Here is a 21,400-nt window from a genome sequence, read left to right as displayed (position 1 = left end):
TCCTACAGAGACTCATTTCAACTCAACTGTCGACTGTTGACTATAGTTTGCCTCTCTCTCCCTCCCAGTGACTCTGTACAACTGTTCAGTGGGGCGTTCAGACTGTAGCCGGTGTCACACGGCGGACCAGAAGTACGGCTGTGTGTGGTGCGGAGGGGGCCAGTCCACCTGTCTCTACGGAGACTCCTGCAGCGAGCCTATCGAACAGACCTGCCCCGCCCCCGTCATTCATGCCGTGAGAATCCCCCCCCCCAGTCAAGAGTTCAACGCTCAGGACTTATTATTGCCCATTGATTTACACTTAGTAACACGTTTTAACACTTGAACTTGAATCCTCCTGTCATTTGGCTCATCAAGCATTTTCACTGTCAAAAAAAAGTCAGATGTGATATAGCTGATGTCAACTTCTGGACTAACTTAGTTTTCTTAGTTTTTCACAATTTGCTCAGTTTATTTTCACTATAATATTTTATAGTCCTATACAGACATGAGTAATATATAGAGACATGAGTAATATATAGAGACATGAGATATATAGATATATATACTGCTCAAAAAAATAAAGGGAACACTTAAACAACACAATGTAACTCCAAGTCAATCACACTTCTGTGAAATCAAACTGTCCACTTAGGAAGCAACACTGATTGACAATACATTTCACATGCTGTTGTGCAAATTGAATAGACAACAGGTGGAAATTATAGGCAATTAGCAAGACACCCCAATAAAGGAGTGGTTCTGCAGGTGGTGACCACAGACCACTTCTCAGTTCCTATGCTTCCTGGCTGATGTTTTGGTCACTTTTGAATGCTGGCGATGCTTTCACTCTAGTGGTAGCATGAGACAGAGTCTACAACCCACACAAGTGGCTCAGGTAGTGCAGCTCATCCAGGATGGCACATCAATGCGAGCTGTGGCAAGAAGGTTTGCTGTGTCTGTCAGCGTAGTGTCCAGAGCATGGAGGCGCTACCAGGAGACAGGCCAGTACATCAGGAGACTTGGAGGAGGCCGTAGGAGGGCAACAACCCAGCAGCAGGACCGCTACCTCCGCCTTTGTGCAAGGAGGAGCAGGAGGAGCACTGCCAGAGCCCTGCAAAATGACCTCCAGCAGGCCACAAATGTGCATGTGTCTGCTCAAACGGTCAGAAACAGACTCCATGAGGGTGGTATGAGGGCCCGACGTCCACAGGTGGGGGTTGTGCTTACAGCCCAACACCGTGCAGGACGTTTGGCATTTGCCAGAGAACACCAAGATTGGCAAATTCGCCACTGGCACCCTGTGCTCTTCACAGATGAAAGCAGGTTCACACTGAGCACGTGACAGACGTGACAGAGTCTGGAGACGCCGTGGAGAACGTTCTGCTGCCTGCAACATCCTCCAGCATGACCGGTTTGGCGGTGGGTCAGTCATGGTGTGGGGTGGCATTTCTTTGGGGGGCCGCACAGCCCTACATGTGCTCGCCAGAGGTAGCCTGACTGCCATTAGGTACCGAGATGAGATCCTCAGACCCCTTGTGAGACCATATGCTGATGCGGTTGGCCCTGGGTTCCTCCTAATGCATGACAATGCTAGACCTCATGTGGCTGGAGTGTGTCAGCAGTTCCTGCAAGAGGAAGGCATTGATGCTATGGACTGGCCCGCCCGTTCCCCAGACCTGAATCCAATTGAGCACATCTGGGACATCATGTCTCGCTCCATCCACCAACGCCACATTGCACCACAGACTGTCCAGGAGTTGGTGGATGCTTTAGTCCAGGTCTGGGAGGAGATCCCTCAGGAGACCATCCACCACCTCATCAGGAGCATGCCCAGGCGTTGTAGGGAGGTCATACAGGCACGTGGAGGCCACACACACTACTGTGCCTCATTTTGACTTGTTTTAAGGACATTACATCAAAGTTGGATCAGCCTGTAGTGTGGTTTTCCACTTTAATTTTGAATGTGACTCCAAATCCAGACCTCCATGGGTTGATAAATTGGATTTCCATTGATTATTTTTGTGTGATTTTGTTGTCAGCACATTCAACTATGTAAAGAAAAAAGTATTTAATAAGATCATTCATTCAGATCTAGGATGTTATTTTAGTGTTCCCTTTATTATTTTTTGGAGCAGTGTGTGTGTGTGTGTGTGTGTGTGTGTGTGTGTGTGTGTGTGTGTGTGTGTGTGTAGAGAGAGAGACATGAGTAATATATACAGACATGAGTAATATATAGAGATATCTTAATACTGTTGAGGCTTATGTTGGAGGATATGTTTGTTAGATCGAGCCCCTGTCAGGTCTGGTGGAGGGGGGCACGGTGGTGACCATCTCAGGGTCCAACCTGGGCCAGAAGGCTGAGGACATTCTCAACTCTGTCAGTGTGGCCGGGGTTTCTTGCTCTGTCATCTCCCACCTCTACGAGGTCTCCTCCAGGTAAGGACTGTGAATGAGAGTGAGTGTGTGTAAGATGACTATTTCTAGGATGCCTCGTCTTCAATCTGTGTGTTTTCTGTAGGATCGTGTGTAAGACTGAAGCCAGCGGGGGAGAGAAGATGGGCCAGGTGTCAGTAGAAGTGAGCGGGGGAGAGTTTGGCCTCTCCAGCGAGAGGTTCAGTTACCAGGACCCCTTTGTGATGGAGGTGTCCCCCCAGAGGGGTCCCATGGCGGGGGGATCATCCCTTACCATCACTGGGAGGAACCTGCTCACGGGACGCCCCTCTGACATCACTGTCACTGTGGGAGGAGTGCCCTGTGTCATGTGAGTGATTATGAAACACACACTCATGAACACACTCATACATTATATATATATATATGTGTGTGTGTGTGTGTGTGTGTGTGTGTGTGTGTGTGTGTGTGTGTGTGTGTGTGTACACACACACACACACACACACACACACAGAGCCATTGATACATGATCCTATTTGCCGTGTTGTACAACTTCTCGTTTCTCAACTACCCTCCCTCTCCTCTTCCTCCCCCCAGTTCGTCGGAGGTCCAGGAGGGCAGTGTGGTGTGTGTGACGGGCAGCAGCAATGGGACGGGAGAGCACCGCGTGACGCTTCGCTATGGCGACAGCCAGCGCCACCTCCACGAGTCGGCCTACCGCTACACCCCCAACCCTAACATCACCCAGGCCGCGCCCGCCAAGAGCTTCCTCAGGTGTGTGTGTGTGTTTGTGAATGTGTGTGTGTGTGTGTGTGTGTGTGTGTGTTTGGCACCACTCCTATACCGAAACTGTATATTTCAGAAACCTGGAAATGGGTATGACCATATAATTAGAAGAAGGGGCAAAGACCCTTAGACCTCGTCAGCTAGACTGAAACACTTGGAGACACTCAATATGGCCCCTCTCTCTCTCTCTGTAGCGGGGGTCGTCTGGTCTTCGTGTCTGGTCATAACCTGGATGTGGTGCAGGAACCTAGGATGTTGGTCACCCTGTCCCCCTATGAGTCCATCGGCCAGAGTAAGAGAAGGAGGAGGAGGAGTGGAGGCGAAAGGGAGGAAGAGACTGAGGACAAGGTGCTGCTGTTGAGGCATCGCAGGATCGTCCCGGAGCCCCATTGCCCCGGCGACCCCCTATGCTCCATAAAACAGGTGTGTGGATAGGGAGAGGGTGCGTGTTGTCATCTTTATGGTATTCCTAGCTGAAACTCTACTCAAAGGAATAACGTTCTGACTGTGTCAGGCTTTCCTCACTCGAGGAAATCCCTATCGCTCTCCCATCCCTCTCCCCCTTTTGCACCTCCCCCTCTGCCCTCTATCCTGGGCAGTGTTGGGATTAACATGAAGTGGTAGTATCACATATTACTTGCTACATGGGGGGGGGGGGAAGTAACTTGTTATGTAACAACATTACTTTGCATGAAACACAATCTCAATGTTTGTTTGACTGTCGGAAATAGCGAGGCGAGCCACACACGCTCTACCAAAGATAGGCTACTAACGTCTTCTAATTCATTCAAAAATAATCTTCAACCCAATCAGAAACATCTTGGTCAAAACTTTTATTTCCTAAATGGCGTAGCCTGATTTATTCACTGCTGCATTTATGTCCGAATATTGCAGAACATTTGCGGTACATATTATACGAACTAGGATACACCCATCGCATGGCCCCTCCGTGACACAAGACAATCTTTCATGCACACGTGAAATGTAGGCTAAGCACTGTTGTATTCATCCATTTACGAGGCAAGAAAAACAAAATGGCTTACCTTTCTTACCTGTCAACCATCAATAATTCCATGTACCCTCTTTTGGTTTGATAGAAAACAAGTTGTCCCAATTTGATGGCCTAATCCACAACACTGCAGCTGTACAGTATGTGCCAGCGCACTGATCAAGAAATGTCACATTTCTGCCGCGGGGCAGCAGGTAGCCTAGTGGTTAGAGCGTTGGACTAGTAACCAAAAGGTTGCAAGATCGAATCCCCGAGCTGACAAGGTAAAAATCTGTCGTTCTGCCCCTGAACAAGGCAGTTAACCCACTGTTCCTAGGCCGTCATTGAAAATAAGAATTTGTTCTTAACTGATTTGCCTAGTTAAATAAAGGTAAAAATTAAAAAAAGTAAAAATGTAAAGCGTGTCTATAGAATGCGCAATGATAATATAAATGAATAGGCGTACAAAATTAGTAGTAGACAAGGCTATTTGCTGAATAATTCCATGATTGTGGATAATTTGGAACTGGGAAATTTGTTTTCAGAGGGTCTGCCGTCAGAAGTTCCGGTGGGAATCTTTTTTTTTTTCATGATTTTTTTACTATAAATAGAAAATCCCTTTAGTCTAAACTTATGTCATCCCATGAAATGGCTGATATGTTGCACAGCCAAATCTAATAGAAGCGAAACCTCTGTACAGATTTTCTTTTCATTCCAGTGCGACCGTTGGGTAGCTAGACGGCACACTTGCCTCTAGATGGTGAAGCCAAAGATGCTTGTGCTCCTATTACAGAAGTGATCGATAGCAATCAGAGGTGCGCCCTCTATCCATTTTTATGGCCAGCTGTCGTGACAAGCTTTCTCTGCTTGCTCGAGAACTAAATGGGGAAAAAAGTCGAGATCATGGATCATGGAAGCACCACGCCCCCGGTGGGGAAATATTTTCTTAGAGTAACATAAAGGTAACACACGTGTTACTTAAAAAAAGTAATTGTAATAATATTACAATATTTATAAAGTCCCTTGTTATAGTACTCTTTTACTCATTAAAGTAATCTGATTACTGTAACATGTTACACCCAACACTGGCCCTAGATTGCTAAAAACAACCACTCTGTGACAACTGTCAATGTAAAAAGAGCTTTCGAAATACATTTGATTGATTGATTGATATCACCTCCCCCTCCTCTCTATCTCCCCCCCTCAGTACATAGAGCGCTGCGAGGTGAACTCCTCCACTCTGATCCTGTGTCGGAGCCCGGCGGTGGAGCCCTCGGTGTGGGGCTCGCGGGTTGACGTGGCCTTCCTCCTGGACAACCTGCGCTTCCCGTTCGGTGCCATCAGCTCCCAGGGGGCCTTCAGCTACGAGCCCAACCCCGTGCTGCACCCGCTCAACCAGCAGGAGCCCCTCAAGCCCTACCGCTACAACCCAGGAAGCTTCATTCAGCTGGAGGTTAGCATTAGCCGCTACCTGCTACTCTCAACCTGTGAAATTAGCTGCGGGAGGCTAGACAGCTTTCAGGCTAACAGCATGTACAGTTGACAGCTGAAGGTTAGCATTATCTGCTAGCTAGTACTATAAATCCAAGGCAAAGGTATAGAATGTAAAGATTCTTATTTTTTTTTACTTTCCACTCAACCGGTCTTGAGAGAGAAGTCTCCTGGAAGGCCTTGCCGCTGAAAGCTTCAGTCAGAAATTTAGGAGAAGGCTAGACTCCTATGAGAGATGGGGGGGAAATAGAGGAATGTTCCAAAGATGAGGCCAGGAATGCACAAGTCTTGATTCAAGCATGATGCTCAATGTGGTAATATCTTCTCCCCTTCTCTCTTTCTCCTCCCCCGCTACATAGGGTGAGAACTTGGACCTGGCCATCTCTAAGGAGGAGGTGGTGGTACTGGTGGGGGAGGGTGTGTGTGCCGTGAAGACCCTCACCAGGAACCACCTGTACTGCGAGCCCCCGCCCCAGCAGCCCGTCCCGGGACCCCCCAACGGCGGCAGGAAGCGCGAGGGCGCCGACACGCTGCCCGAGTTCACCGTAAGTCCACCTTATGTGCTCCACTACTGCCGTTTCCATTCCTAGACACACTTTTGTTCCAAACAGACAGAATCACACGTTTCAAAACACATTTCAATACACAAGATCGATAAGAAAGTCAATTACAACACACTAATACTCTTTTCACACTACTGTGCTGACCAAAACTGTAGTGTGCTGGCTTGGATTCTTTTCACGTTGTCTTTTCCAGCAGGGTTTCATCAACTTTGGTGGATGCATGTGTAACCAGGCCAGCCCAGTACAGTTCCACTTGGCTCGGTTCGTCCCTATAGAGTGAATCAGACAAAGGTTGACACACAAGGGTGCATCTCAGTAGTTTCAATTAGACTTCCAAACCTCATTAGAAGCAAACTAAACTGCCCCAGCTTGTACACATTCTATACGGAACAGAAATATAAACGGAACATGTAAAGTGTTGGTCCCATGTTTCATGAGCTGAAATAAAAGATCCCAGAAAATGTCCAAGCTCATTTCTCTCAGATTTTGTGCACAAATTTGTTTACATCCTTGTTGGTGAGCATTTATCCTTTGCCAAGATAACCATCCACCTGACAGGTGTGGCATATCAAGAAGCTGATTAAACAGCATGATCATTACAGAGGTGCACCTTGTGCTGGGGACAATAAATAGCCACTTCAAAATGTGCCGTTTTGTCACAAAACAATGACACAATTGTCTCCAGTTTTGAGGGAGCATGCAGTTGGCATGCTGACTGCAAGAAGGTCCACCAGAGCTGTTGTCAGAGAATTGAATGTTAATTTCTCTACCATAAGCTGCCTCCAACGTCGTTTTAGAGAATTTGTTAGTACATCCAACCGGCCTCACAACCGCAGACCAGGTGTAACCACGCCAGCCCCAGGTCCTTCCTATCCGGCTTCTTCACCTGCTTGATTGTCTGAGACCAGCCATCAGGACAGCAGATGAAACTCTGGGTTTGCACAACCAAAGAATTTCTGCACAAACTGTCAGAAACCCTCTCAGGGATTCTCATCTGCCTGCTCGTCGTCCTCACCAGGGTCTTGACCTGATTGCAGTTTGGCGTCGTAACCGACTTCAGTGGGCAAATGCTCACCTTCGATGGCCACTAGCATGCTGGAGAAGTGTGCTCTTCACGGATGAATCATGGTTTCAGCTATACAGGGCAGACTGCGTGTATGGCGTTGTTTGGGCGAGCGGTTTGCTGATGTCAAAGTTGTGAACAGAGTGCCCCATGATGGCGGTGGAGTTATAGTATGGGCAGGCATAAGCTACGGACAACAAACACAATTGTATTTTATCGATGGCAATTGGAATGCACAGAGACACCATGACGAGATCCTGAGGCCCATTGTCACGTCATTCATCCTCCACCATCACCTCATGTTTCAGCATGATAATACACGGCCCCATGTCGCAAGGATCTGTACACAATTCCTGGAAGCTTAAAATGTCCATGCATACTCACCAGATATGTCACCCCATTGAGCATGTTTGGGATGCTCTGGAACGACTTATACAACAGCGTGTTACAGTTCCTGCCAATACCCAGCAACTTCGCAAAGCCATTGAAGAAAAGCTAAAAGTCTAACTCAGTAAAATCTTTTGAATTCATATTTTTGTTCATATTTTTGTTCAGTGTCGCTCCATAGCTGATGTGTGTGTGTTCCAGGTCCACATGGGCAACCTGAACTTCTCCCTGGGCAGGGTGCAGTATGACACCCTCAGCCTGTCCACCTTCCCCCTCGAGGCCCAGATAGGGGTGGGCGTGGGGGCCTCCATTGTAGCCCTCATCGTCCTCATCATAGTCCTCATCTACAGGTACGTGTGTGTGAGGTGGGGTGGGGGTATGTGGGTGCAAGCATTTGCATTTGTTTACATAAACTTTTTGTACCTTGAGCTATGAGTGTAATTCTAATGTGTGTCTGTATGTGTGCGCTCTGTCTCTGTCTGTCTCTCGCTCTGTCTCTCTGTGTCTCTGTATCTGTGTTTGTCTGTCAGGAGGAAGAGTAAGCAGGCTCTGAGGGACTACAAGAAGGTACAGATCCAGTTGGAGAACCTGGAGACCAGCGTGAGAGACCGGTGCAAGAAAGAGTTCACAGGTCAGACCCTAACACTATGACTAACAGACAGCGTTAGAGGGAGAGACAGAGAGAGAGAGGGTGAGAGGAAGTGACAGAAAAAAGGTTGTTGTCCACACCAAATCTTGGCGATATGGCCAAAATGTCATCAAGATATTTTCCACATTTATGAAGGTATTTCACGGTATGTTTTTGGATAATAAATGTTCTAAATATGCTTTATGAGTAGTTCATGACCCCTAGGGTGGAAACACTTCAATGATTATTTTTCAACAGGGCTTTATTCATTCTGATTGTTTTATTGTTCAATCCAACTTCAACCAACAATTATGTTGAGCATTTTCAAAAAATCGAGGCTTAATTAATTGGTGAACTGTTGGAATCATTTAAACAGAATGATTATTCTGGTGCTATAGTTGGAATATAGTGAGCAGCACTTTGAGCACGGCAAGTACTTGAGGGACAGGGGCAGGGCTTGGTGTAGTGAAGCGTATGGGGAAGCAGCATGCAGGAGGAGAGGGAGAGATACGACTCGAGTAGCAAACGGAGTAAAAAACTATAAAGACTGACATTACACGCGTCGGAGTGGCGTATCACATCTAACAATTACAATACTGTTATAGAAGGTAAAGTTAAAACCCCAACCCGTCCGTGCATCAATACCGATACATGGTCAAATACGGTATACCAGCTCTAAATGACATTGACAACATTAAAAACCATGAGACGAGCTCCCTGAGGGAAGTTTCTCAAGGCTATGGGGGGAGGGACCCTTTCTGTCCAATGATATATTGTCCAGAAATTACATCTGTTCATTTGCATTAGCATCGAACAGCCCCCGTGATATGCAACTTTTCAGGGAAGTTAGAAACCAATATACACAGGCAGTTAGAAAAGCCAAGACTAGCTTTTTCAAGCAGAAATTTGCCTCCTGCAACACAAACTCAAAAAAGTTCTGGGACACTGTAAAGTCCATGGAGAATAATAACACCTCCTCCCAGCTGCCCACTGCACTGAGGATAGGAAACTCTGTCACCTCTGATAAATCCACTATAATTGAGAATTTCAATAAGCATTTTTCTATGGCTGGCCATGCTTTCCACCTGGCTACCCCTACTGCGGTCAACAGAACTGCACCCCCAACAGCTACTCGCACAAGCCTTCCCCATTTCTCCTTCTCCCAAATCCAGTCAGCTGATGTTCTGAAAGAGCTGCAAAATCTGGACCCCTACAAATCAGCCGGGCTAGACAATCTGGACCCTTATATTTCTAAAATTATCTGCCGAAATTGTTGCAACCCCTATTACTAGCCTGTTCAAACTCTCTTTCGTGTCGTCTGAGATTCCAAAAGATTGGAACGCAGCTGCTGTCATCCCCCTCTTCAAAGGAGGGGACACTCTTGACCCAAACTGCTACAGACCTATATCTATCCTACCCTGCCTTTCTAAGGTCTTCGAAAGCCAAGTCAACAAACAGATTACTGACCATTTCGAATCCCACCGCACCTTCTCCAATATGCAATCTGGTTTCAGAGCTGGTCACGGGTGCACCTCAGCCACGTTCAAGGTCCTAAACGATATCGTAACCGCCATCGATAAGAAACAATACTGTGCTGCCGTATTCATTGACCTGGCCAAGGCTTTCGACTCTGTCAATCACCACATCCTCATTGGCAGACTCAATAGCCTTGGTTTCTCAAATGATTGCCTCGCCTGGTTCACCAACTACTTCTCTGATAGAGTTCAATGTGTCAAATCGGATGGCCTGTTGTCTGGGCCTCTGGTAGTCTCTATGGGGGTGGCACAGGGTTCAATTCTCAGGCCAACTCTTTTCTCTGTATACATCAATGATGATGCTCTTGCTGCTGGTGAGTCTCTGATCCACCTCTACGCAGACGACACCATTCTGTATACTTCTGGCCCTTCTTTGGACACTGTGTTAACAACCCTCCAGATGAGCTTCAATGCCATACTACTCTCCTTCCGTGGACTCCAACTGCTCTTAAATACAAGTAAAACTATATGCATGCTCTTCAACCGATCGCTGCCTGCACCTGCCCGCCCATCCAGCATTACTACTCTGGACGGTTCTGACTTAGAATATGTGGACAACTACAAATACCTAGGTGTCTGGTTAGACTGTAAGCTCTCCTTCCAGACTCACATCAAACATCTCCAATCCAAAGTTAAACCTAGAATTGGCTTCCTATTTCGCAACAAAGCATCCTTCACTCATGCTGCCAAACATACCCTCTTAAAACTGACCATCCTACCGATCCTCGACTTCGGCGATGTCATTTACAAAATAGCCTCCAATACCCTACTCAATAAATTGGATGCAGTCTATCACAGTGCCATCCGTTTTGTCACCAAAGCCCCATATACTACCCACCACTGCGACCTGTACGCTCTTGTTGGCTGGCCCTCGCTTCATACTCGTCGCCAAACCCACTGGCTCCAGGTCATCTACAAGACCCTGCTAGGTAAAGTTCCCCCTTATCTCTGCTCACTGGTCACCATAGCAGCACCCACCTGTAGCACGCGCTCCAGCAGGTATATGTCTCTGGTCACCCCCAAAGCCAATTCCTCCTTTGGCCGTCTCTCCTTCCAGTTCTCTGCTGCCAATGACTGGAACGAACTACAAAAATCTCTGAAACTGGAAACACTTATCTCCCTCACTAGCTTTAAGCACCAGCTGTCAGAGCAGCTAACAGATCACTGCACCTGTACATAGCCCATCTATAATTTAACCATACAACTACCCCTTCCCCTACTGTATTTATTTATGTATTTATTTATTTTGCTCCTTTGTACCCCATTATTTCTATTTCTACTTTGCACTTTCTTCCACTACAAATCTACCATTCCAGTGTTTTACTTGCTATATTGTATGTACTTCGCCACCATGGCCTTTTTTTGCCTTTGCCTCCCTTATCTCACCTCATTTGCTCACATTGTATATAGACTTATTTTTCTACTGTATTATTGACTGTATGTTTTGTTTTTCTCCATGTGTAACTCTGTGTTGTTGTATGTGTCGAACTGCTTTGCTTTATCTTGGCCAGGTCGCAATTGTAAAAGAGAACTTGTTCTCAACTTGCCTACCTGGTTAAATTAAGGTGAAATAAATAAATAAAAAATGTAGGTGACCCCTTTTTGGCTTAAAAGCCGAAAGTTCTTTATCTTCTAAGGGGCCCTTTTTCTCCACTGACTTTGACTCAACCGTTTAAGGTCATACTCCCTTAACCTTTGAACCCCTGACCCCCCTCCCCCACAGACCTGATGACAGAGATGATGGACATGTCCAGTGACCTGGTGGGCTCAGGCATTCCCTTCCTGGACTACCGGCGCTACGCCGAGCGGATTTTCTTCCCGGGCCACCGCGAGTCGCCCCTGCGGAGGGATCTGGACGTGCAGGAGTGTCGACGGGCCACGGTGGAGCAGGGCCTGGTGCAGCTCTCCAACCTGCTCAACAGCAAACTCTTCCTCACCAAGGTAGGGGGACAGGGATGATGATTGGCGATTCTTACCACGTTAGTGGACTCGTGAAAGTTTGTTTTGAAGGAAAGCAGCCAAGGTGCAATGACTGCGATGAAGAACATTGGTAGCTGACCTAGCAAGACTTAGACCAGAATTTGAATTGTGTAGTATATGGCGTAGTTTTATAACAAGGGAGAAAGAAAAAAAACACTCAAATTACAGAAGAGAACCATCCTCTTCTTCCTGAATACACCAGCCGGTCTCGCTCCCTTTTTCTTTTTTTTCCCCTAACTCTGTCATCCCTCTTCCTCCATCCCTCCCTCCCAGTTCATCCATACTCTGGAGAGCCAGCGGACGTTCTCTCCTCGGGACCGGGCCTACGTGGCATCTCTCCTGACGGTGGCGCTGCACAGTAAACTGGAGTACTTCACCGACATCCTCAAGACCCTCCTCAATGACCTAGTGGAGCAGTACGTGGCCAAGAACCCAAAACTCATGCTGCGAAGGTAAGATAGGAAGAGTTGGAGAGTGGGGATATGTGGGTCAGGGGATGGGATTGTGTGTGTCTGTGTGTGTGTGTGTGTGTGTGTGTGTGCTCCATTGACCTGTAACTGATTTTTAACATGGCGTCATTTTTCAGAACGGAGACAGTGGTAGAGAAGCTTCTGACCAACTGGATGTCCATCTGCCTTTACGCTTTCCTCAGGGTGAGTCGGCCCACATGAAGGCCCACATGAATTACTGTCACACAAAGAGGAGGAAATGATGACCCCATTCCACAGGCAGCCCAATTCATATGTTTTTGCCACTAATTGGTTTTATGACAGATCAGATCTTTTTTGCCAATAATTGCGCAAAAGATCAGAATTGGGCTGCCAGTGTAAACGCAGCCAATTGGACAGAAATGATGGGCCCCGTTCTTTAGAAGTGCATTGTTGTGCATCGTCTTGCTCCCTTCCTTGAAGTAATCACAGATGAGACACAATTGGACAGAAATAAAACAGCTCCACCACATGGCTTTCACCTGTCCACTCATTTCTAATCCGTGATTACATGGAAGGAAGGATTCACTTTACAAGAATTCGAACGGGGCCTTCATTCCAGGGGGGGAATCTTAGCTATGTTTTCCATGCCAGTTTGAAGCATATTTGGCGATCTTTATCTTACCTGGGTCAAAATGCCTTGTAGCATTAGCATTTATTAGCGTAAACATAATCACTGTATGTGGGTTAATGTCGTGTCCTTGTCTTTCCCAGTACAGTGATTGTTAGCATGATGCTAATTGTTTACCTGATCGTTAGCATGGTTTGCCTGATGCTTGTTGTTTAACTGTTGTTGTTTCTCCCTAGGACTCTGCTGGAGAGTCCCTGTACATGTTGTTCAGGGCTATCAAGCACCAGGTGGACAAGGGGCCGGTGGACGCGGTGACGGGAAAAGCAAAGTACACGCTCAACGACAACCGCCTGCTCCGAGAAGACGTGGAGTACAAGACCCTGGTGAGGATGCACACACTCAGGGGTTCAGACACACACACACACACACACACACACACACACTCAGGGGTTCAGACACACATACACACACTCAGGGGTTCAGACACACACACACACACACACACACACACTCAGGGGTTCAGACACACATACACACACTCAGGGGTTCAGACACACACACACACACACACACACACACACACAGGGGTTCAGACACACACACACACACACACACACACTCAGGGGTTCAGACATACACACACACACACACTCAGGGGTTCAGACACACATACACACACTCAGGGGTTCAGACACACACACACACACACACACACTCAGGGGTTCAGACACACACACACACACTCAGGGGTTCAGACACACACACACACACACACTCAGGGGTTCAGACACACACACACACACACACACAGGGGTTCAGACACACACACACACACACACACACACACACACACTCAGGGGTTCAGACACACACACACACACACACACACACACACACACACACACACACTCAGGGGTTCAGACACACACACACACACACACACACACACACTCAGGGGTTCAGACACACATACACACACTCAGGGGTTCAGACACACACACACACACACACACACTCAGGGGTTCAGACACACACACACACACACACTCAGGGGTTCAGACACACACACACACTCAGGGGTTCAGACACACACACACACACACTCAGGGGTTCAGACACACATACACACTCACTCAGGGGTTCAGACACACACACACACACACACACACACACACACACACACACACACACACACACACACACACACACTCACTCAGGGGTTCAGACACACACACACACACACTCACTCAGGGGTTCAGACACACACACACACACACACACACTCAGGGGTTCAGACACACACACACACACACACACACTCAGGGGTTCAGACACACACACACACACACACACTCAGGGGTTCAGACACACACACACACACACTCAGGGGTTCAGACACACACACACACACACACACACACTCAGGGGTTCAGACACACACACACACACACACACACTCAGGGGATCAGACACACACACACACACACACACACACACTCAGGGATCAGACACACACACACACACACACTCAGGGGATCAGACACACACACACACTCAGGGGTTCAGACACACATACACACACACTCAGGGGTTCAGACACACATACACACACACTCAAGGGTTCAGACACACATACACACTCACTCAGGGGTTCAGACACACACACACACACTCAGGGGTTCAGACACACACACACTCAGGGGTTCAGACACACACACACACACACTCAGGGGTTCAGACACACACACACACACACACACACTCAGGGGTTCAGACACACACACACACACACACACTCAGGGGTTCAGACACACATACACACACTCAGGGGTTCAGACACACACACACACACACACACACTCAGGGGTTCAGACACACACACACACACACACTCAGGGGTTCAGACACACACACACACTCAGGGGTTCAGACACACACACACACACACTCAGGGGTTCAGACACACATACACACTCACTCAGGGGTTCAGACACACACACACACACACACACACACACACTCACTCAGGGGTTCAGACACACACACACACACACACTCAGGGGTTCAGACACACACACACACACACACACACACACACTCAGGGGTTCAGACACACACACACACACACTCAGGGGTTCAGACACACACACACACACACACACACACTCAGGGGTTCAGACACACACACACACACACTCAGGGGTTCAGACACACACACACACACACACTCAGGGGTTCAGACACACACACACACTCAGGGGTTCAGACACACACACACACACACACACACACACACACACACTCAGGGGTTCAGACACACACACACACACACTCAGGGGTTCAGACACACACACACACACACACACACACACTCAGGGGATCAGACACACACACACACACACACACACACTCAGGGGATCAGACACACACACACACACACACACACTCAGGGGATCAGACACACATACACACACACTCAAGGGTTCAGACACACACACACACTCAGGGGTTCAGACACACACACACACACTCAGGGGTTCAGACACACACACACACACTCAGGGGTTCAGACACACACACACACACACACTCAGGGGTTCAGACACACACACACACACACTCAGGGGTTCAGACACACACACACACACACACACACTCAGGGGTTCAGACACACACACACACACACACACTCAGGGGTTCAGACACACACACACACACACTCAGGGGTTCAGACACACACACACACACACTCAGGGGTTCAGACACACACACACACACACACACTCAGGGGATCAGACACACACACACACACACACACACTCAGGGGATCAGACACACACACACACACACACACTCAGGGGATCAGACACACACAGACACACACACACACACACTCAGGGGTTCAGACACACACACACACACACACTCAGGGGTTCAGACACACACACACACACACACACACACACACACAGGGGTTCAGACACACACTCAGGGATTCAGACAGACACTCAGGGATTCAGACACACACTCACACGGACTCAAAGACACAAACATGTTCAGACACACACACACACACACACACACACACACACATTCAAGGGTTCAGACACACGCTCAAACACGTGTGCACACATGTCCACTCAATCTAACCACACACACACACACATTTTTTCTTCAGTGAAAAACCAGAGATAGATAAATAGATTATATATACATCTAAGAAAGTGTGCTTTGTGAGTGATTTTGAAAGCTCATCCTCGCTCTCTTTTCTTTCCTTCCCCTCTCCCAGACCCTGAACGTGTTGATGCAGGGTGGGGGGGTGAACGAGACCCAGCCGCTGCCCTCCAAGGTGCTGGACATAGACACCATCACCCAGGTGAAGGAGAAACTCCTGGACCAGGTCTACAAGGGCACCACCTTCTCCCACCGGCCACACACAGACTCCCTAGACCTGGGTGAGAAGCATGCACACTTTCTCTCTCTCACACACACACACACACACTCTCTCACACACGCTCTCTCTCACACACACACACAACGATGTGCACGCACACACACACAGCCTCTTTTCTATCGCTCTTTTAATATCATTTTAGTGTTCTATAATATAGTGTTCTATAATATAGTGTTCTATTTTAATTCTGTCTATAGCCCTGTCTAAGTTTGTGTGTGTGTGTGTGTGTGTGTGTGTTTGTTCAGAGTGGAGGTCCGGTGTAGCTGGTCATTTGATCCTGTCTGATGAAGACCTGACATCTGTTGTCCAGGGCAACTGGAAGCGCCTCAATACACTACAACACTACAAGGTTTACACCCACACATTCATAGAGCCTTCCTAACGCTTCATACAGAGTTTGTAATACGTAAAGTATTTATAGAGCCTTTATAAAGCATTCATAATGGCTTTAAGATTTAACATTCGTGTTTCTAAGCCATAACTTAACGGTGTATCACTTCATTAACCCTTCATAAGCATTCATAAGCATTCATAGTGCATACACTAACCGTTTGAGAGATTTATAACAGTTGTTGTTATTTTTGTGTGTTAGGTTCCAGATGGTGCGACAGTGGCTTTGGTCCCGCGCCACAGCAAACACATCCACCACGACAATCATGACTACGTAGCAGGGGAAAGTGAGTTCCGCTTGCATTTTAGTTCCTCTCTCTCTCTCTGGGAAATGTCTTGTTGTTCTTCTACAGTGCACAGCCAAACTCGCTGTATGGCCAGTTTCTTCCACTAAGTTTCTGTAGAATAAGTATCAGTGTATCTCATCTTGAGAAAGGCCACTAGGCTGAAACGTTGACTCCGTTGTTCACTTTTGTGGACATGGAATAAAAGATACAAGATAAGCCTTTTTATTTTGTTCTTTCTCAACCCTTCTCCTTTCTTCTTCTTTTCTTCTCTCCCCCTCCCTCATTCAGAGACGCCCATGCTGGAGGACGCGGACGAGGGCGGGGTGAGGCTGTGGCACCTGGTCAAGGCCAGTGAGGAGCCCGAGCTACCCAAGCACCGCCGGGGCAGCGTGAGGGAGAGGGAGAGGGCCAAGGCTATACCAGAGATCTACCTCACACGCCTGCTCTCTATGAAGGTAGATACTGGATGCACAAATACACACTAAGAATCAAGTGAAGAGCCAGATACTGTAGACACACACACTTCCACCCACTATCAAACCCTAACATTTTCCCTATCTCCCTCCCTCCCTCCCTCTACAGGGAACTCTGCAGAAGTTTGTAGACGATCTGTTCACTGTGATCCTGTCTACCAGTCGACCCGTTCCGCTGGCCGTCAAGTACTTCTTTGACCTGCTGGACGACCAGGCGCAACACCACGCCATCACTGACCCCGAGACCATCCACATCTGGAAGACCAACAGGTACACACACACACACACACACACACACACACACACACACACACACACACACACACACACACACACACACGCACACACGCCGATGCAGACACACATTACTCGTACGAACATAGATTCAATCACATGCATATGTACACACACTTATTCTGATGCCGTCCACATCTGGAAGATCAACATGTGTGTCTTTGTGAATCTGTGTGTGTGCATACATGTGTATGTTTGTATGTGGTCTGGTGTTATATGTATGTATGTGTGTAAACTGACTTTCAGCATGCATATAGAGGGCACTAAACTTGTACTGCACTGACTCAGATGACTGATAAATGGTTCTAAGAAATGGATAATAAGATGATAGTTGGAGCTGTAGTTTTAGATTTCAATGCAGCCTTTGTTATTAATAATAAATTGTTATTGAAGTAACTCACTTGCTTTGGCTTTACATCACATGGTTGGAGAGTTATTTATCCAATAGAACCCAGAGAGTGTTCTTCAATAGAAGCTTCTCTAACATCAGAAATATACAGTGCGGTGTCCCACCGGGCAGCTGCCTTGAGCCGTCACTCTTCTCTATTTTTATAAATGATTTGACACTGTTCTTACACGACGCTAGAATGACTATGTATGCGGATGACCCAAAGCCAGTGAGCTCACTGAAATTCCAGTGGGTATCAGAATGGGTGATTTAATAATAAACTAGTCTTAAATGCATCTAAAACTAAAAACATTGTATTTGGTTCAAAAGATTCTCTGAGACCTAAACCTCAGCTGGAGTTGTACATAAAGGGTGTGACCATTGAGCAAGTTGAGGAATCTACACTCCTAGGTCTATGTCTGTTATAAAGATGTTTTTACACAAAAGTCTATTGTATTAGTTCTTCAGGCTCTGATCTTGTCCCGTCTTGATTACTGTCAGGTAATATGATCAAGTGCAGCAAAAAAAGACCTAGCAAAGCTGCAGGTGGCTCAAAACAGAGCAGCACGCCTTGCCCTTAACTGCACATACAGAACGAACATCAGCAATATGCATGCCAGTTTTTCCCGGTTGAGGGTTGACGAGATACTAACTGCTTCTCCTAGTTATGAGAAATATTACTGTAATGACAATTCCAGATTGTCTGCATAATCAAATAAAATTCAGCTCAGACACCCCATATATACCCCACAAGACATTCCACCAGGGGTCTCTTCACAGTCCCCAAGTCCAAAACGAATTCACGCAATGCACAGTATTACACAGAGCCATGATCGCATGGAATTCCCATCTCCTAGTACTCAAGCAAACAGAAAAATTACCTTTTAAAAAATGGATTAAATATCTCATGGAACGGCGGGACTGTGAGGGGACACACTAACACAGACAATTTTTTGTTGTGTTTGTATATTTTTGTATAGAGTAGCTACTGCTTCTGTTAAAGCTAATGGGGATCCAAATAAACAAATGTATATGTAACATGTGAACATGGCAATAACAGTTCTGTAACACTGGTTCCCTGCCTCCAGTTTGCCCCTGAGGTTCTGGATCAACATCGTGAAGAACCCCCAGTTCATCTTTGACGTTCAGCCTTCGGACCACGTGGACGCTGTGCTGACGGTCATCTCCCAGACGTTCATGGACTCCTGCACCACCGCTGAGCACAAGCTGGGCAGAGTGAGAGAGACAGATAGGGAGGGACGGGACGGGACCAAGGGACAGGGTGGGATGAGAGGACTATGGAGAATGTGATCTTTTTTTTCTAAACTGGTTCTCTCTCTCTTTCCCTCTGTCTCTCTCTCCAGGATTCACCAATCAACAAACTGCTGTATGCCCGAGACATCCCCCGTTACAAGCAGATGGTGGAAAGGTACTACGCTGACATCAGACAGACCATCTCTGCCAGTGATCAGGAGATGAACTCAGCTCTAGCAGAGCTGTCCAGGGTGGGTATTTTACTTCAGTTTATTTGTTCAGTACACACTGTATTGTTCCTTTTAAAAGGGAGAGTTCACTCAAAAGCGATCTTCGCAAAAGTGATCTTCCATCAAAGTTTTTGCTCTGTACTGAAAGTGCTCCATCTTGAAAACTTGACTGCTGACAGTTTGAGTTAACTATCCCTTTAAGCTGTTCTTTGTCCTATCGTTAATTGAACTTTATATTAGCACATTTTCAATTCAACTTCAGTTAATCTTTGAAAAGATATGCTTATTATTTATTTGGAATGACATGAAAATATGTTTTTTCCCCCAACCAGAATTACTCAGGAGAGTTGAATTACCTTGTCGCCCTGCACGAGTTGTACAAGTACATCAACAAATACTATGACCAGGTGAGTTTTCATTCAGTCGTTTGTCTGGTTGGTTGGAATAACGAATCATAGTTGTCTTTGGTTTACCTTGCACCTGCTCTAAACTGGATTTGTGTTCCTCCCTCTCTCCTTCCCTCCCTCTCTCTTTCCCTCCCTCCCTCCTTCCCTCCCTCTCTCTTTCCCTCCCTCCTTCCCCCCTCCTTCCCTCCTTCCTCTCTCCTTCCCTCCTTCCTCTCTCCTTCCCTCCTTCCTCTCTCCTTCCCTCCTTCCTCTCTCCTTCCCTCCTTCCTCTCTCCTTCCCTCCCTCGCTCCTTCCCTCCCTCTCTCCTTCTCTCCTTCTCTCCTTCCCTCCTTCTCTCCTTCCCTCCCTCCTTCCTTCCCTCCCTCCTTTCATCCATCTCTCTCCTTTCATCCCTCTATCACTCCACGCCTCTCTTTCTCTCCATCCCTCTTTCTCTCTCACTCCCTCTTTGTCTCACTCCATCCCATCCCTCTCTCTCTCCATCCCACTCTCTCCATCCGTCTATCACTCCACCATTCTCCATCACACTCCACCATTCTCCATCTCTTCATCCCTTTCTCTCCCTCCATCTCTCAGATCATCGGGGCCCTAGAGGAGGACAGCATGGCCCAGAAAATGCAGCTGGGCTACCGGCTCCAGCAGGTCGCTGCAGCCGTGGAGAACAAAGTCACCGACTTGTGACAGCAGAACCACCGACCGAGACCACGCCGGCGAGGGGGGGCCACATTAAGAGACGCGCACACTGTGAGGTTACCCACTAGAGTGGGGGAGGGGAACGCAGAGGGAGGAGCAAAAAGCCCCACTCCTTTTCCACATTAAGGGCCAATGGGTGACTGGTGTTTACATACACTCTCCTTTTTTGGGGGGGGGGGGGGATTGGGCTGCTGGACACATGAAGCCCTCTAGAGATGGTGGTGGACACAAACCCTCCTCTCACTCTCCACTGTGGAAAGAAACAGGAGGGAAAGGGCAAGGGAGACATACAGACCAGGAGCCTTTGTTTGTATGTCCCACCCGTTCAACCTTCAGCCCTGAGTTGGACCACGTTGTGGCATCTGCGTCTGTCTCTCTTCTAGAACTCTCTGTGGAAGTAGGAGAATTATAAGAAAGGGCTTGGGAGATCCGGATGTTATCCGGACGCTATCTGGACATTACGTGACGTGTCAATGGAAACGTGCTGAAGTCAAAACTCTGTAATCTCATATGAATGAAAGAAGTCGTGTTATATGTATCAAAATGGTGGTTCTAGTGGAAGCTAGATGGTGAGTGAGTGAGTGAGTGAGTGAGTGAGTGAGTGAGTGAGTGAGTGAGTGAGTGAGAGAGAGAGAGAGGACTCACCGGTCACTATTTTTGCTTGATAGTATGACGT

The 21,400-nt window shown here is 47.4% G+C and overlaps 1 protein-coding gene across 3 annotated transcripts in view; it reads left to right on the top strand.

The window, feature by feature from the left end:
• Nucleotides 1–21,233, top strand: part of plxnb1b (plexin b1b) — a 116,603-nt gene extending 95,370 nt beyond the window's left edge. For all 3 annotated transcript variants that reach the window (XM_029776301.1, XM_029776300.1, XM_029776302.1), the window contains 22 exons: nt 69–235; nt 2,267–2,418; nt 2,501–2,743; nt 2,971–3,147; nt 3,354–3,582; nt 5,355–5,600; nt 5,998–6,183; nt 7,853–8,001; nt 8,182–8,282; nt 11,538–11,755; nt 12,068–12,246; nt 12,381–12,447; nt 13,090–13,236; nt 16,143–16,308; nt 16,553–16,656; nt 16,900–16,984; nt 17,273–17,439; nt 17,567–17,727; nt 19,228–19,375; nt 19,504–19,644; nt 19,956–20,030; nt 20,608–21,233. In XM_029776301.1, the coding sequence (XP_029632161.1) occupies nt 69–235; nt 2,267–2,418; nt 2,501–2,743; nt 2,971–3,147; nt 3,354–3,582; nt 5,355–5,600; nt 5,998–6,183; nt 7,853–8,001; nt 8,182–8,282; nt 11,538–11,755; nt 12,068–12,246; nt 12,381–12,447; nt 13,090–13,236; nt 16,143–16,308; nt 16,553–16,656; nt 16,900–16,984; nt 17,273–17,439; nt 17,567–17,727; nt 19,228–19,375; nt 19,504–19,644; nt 19,956–20,030; nt 20,608–20,712 (3,413 nt within the window). In that variant the 3' untranslated portion in view covers nt 20,713–21,233. The remainder of the gene's footprint in view (nt 1–68; nt 236–2,266; nt 2,419–2,500; nt 2,744–2,970; nt 3,148–3,353; nt 3,583–5,354; nt 5,601–5,997; nt 6,184–7,852; nt 8,002–8,181; nt 8,283–11,537; nt 11,756–12,067; nt 12,247–12,380; nt 12,448–13,089; nt 13,237–16,142; nt 16,309–16,552; nt 16,657–16,899; nt 16,985–17,272; nt 17,440–17,566; nt 17,728–19,227; nt 19,376–19,503; nt 19,645–19,955; nt 20,031–20,607) is intronic.
• Nucleotides 21,234–21,400: the final 167 nt, after the last annotated feature.

The sequence above is a fragment of the Salmo trutta genome, chromosome 14 (assembly GCF_901001165.1).
Source record: "Salmo trutta chromosome 14, fSalTru1.1, whole genome shotgun sequence".
Taxonomy (NCBI): domain Eukaryota; kingdom Metazoa; phylum Chordata; class Actinopteri; order Salmoniformes; family Salmonidae; genus Salmo; species Salmo trutta.
Note: the sequence above shows the minus strand (reverse complement) of the source record. Positions and strands in the feature narration are given on the sequence as shown.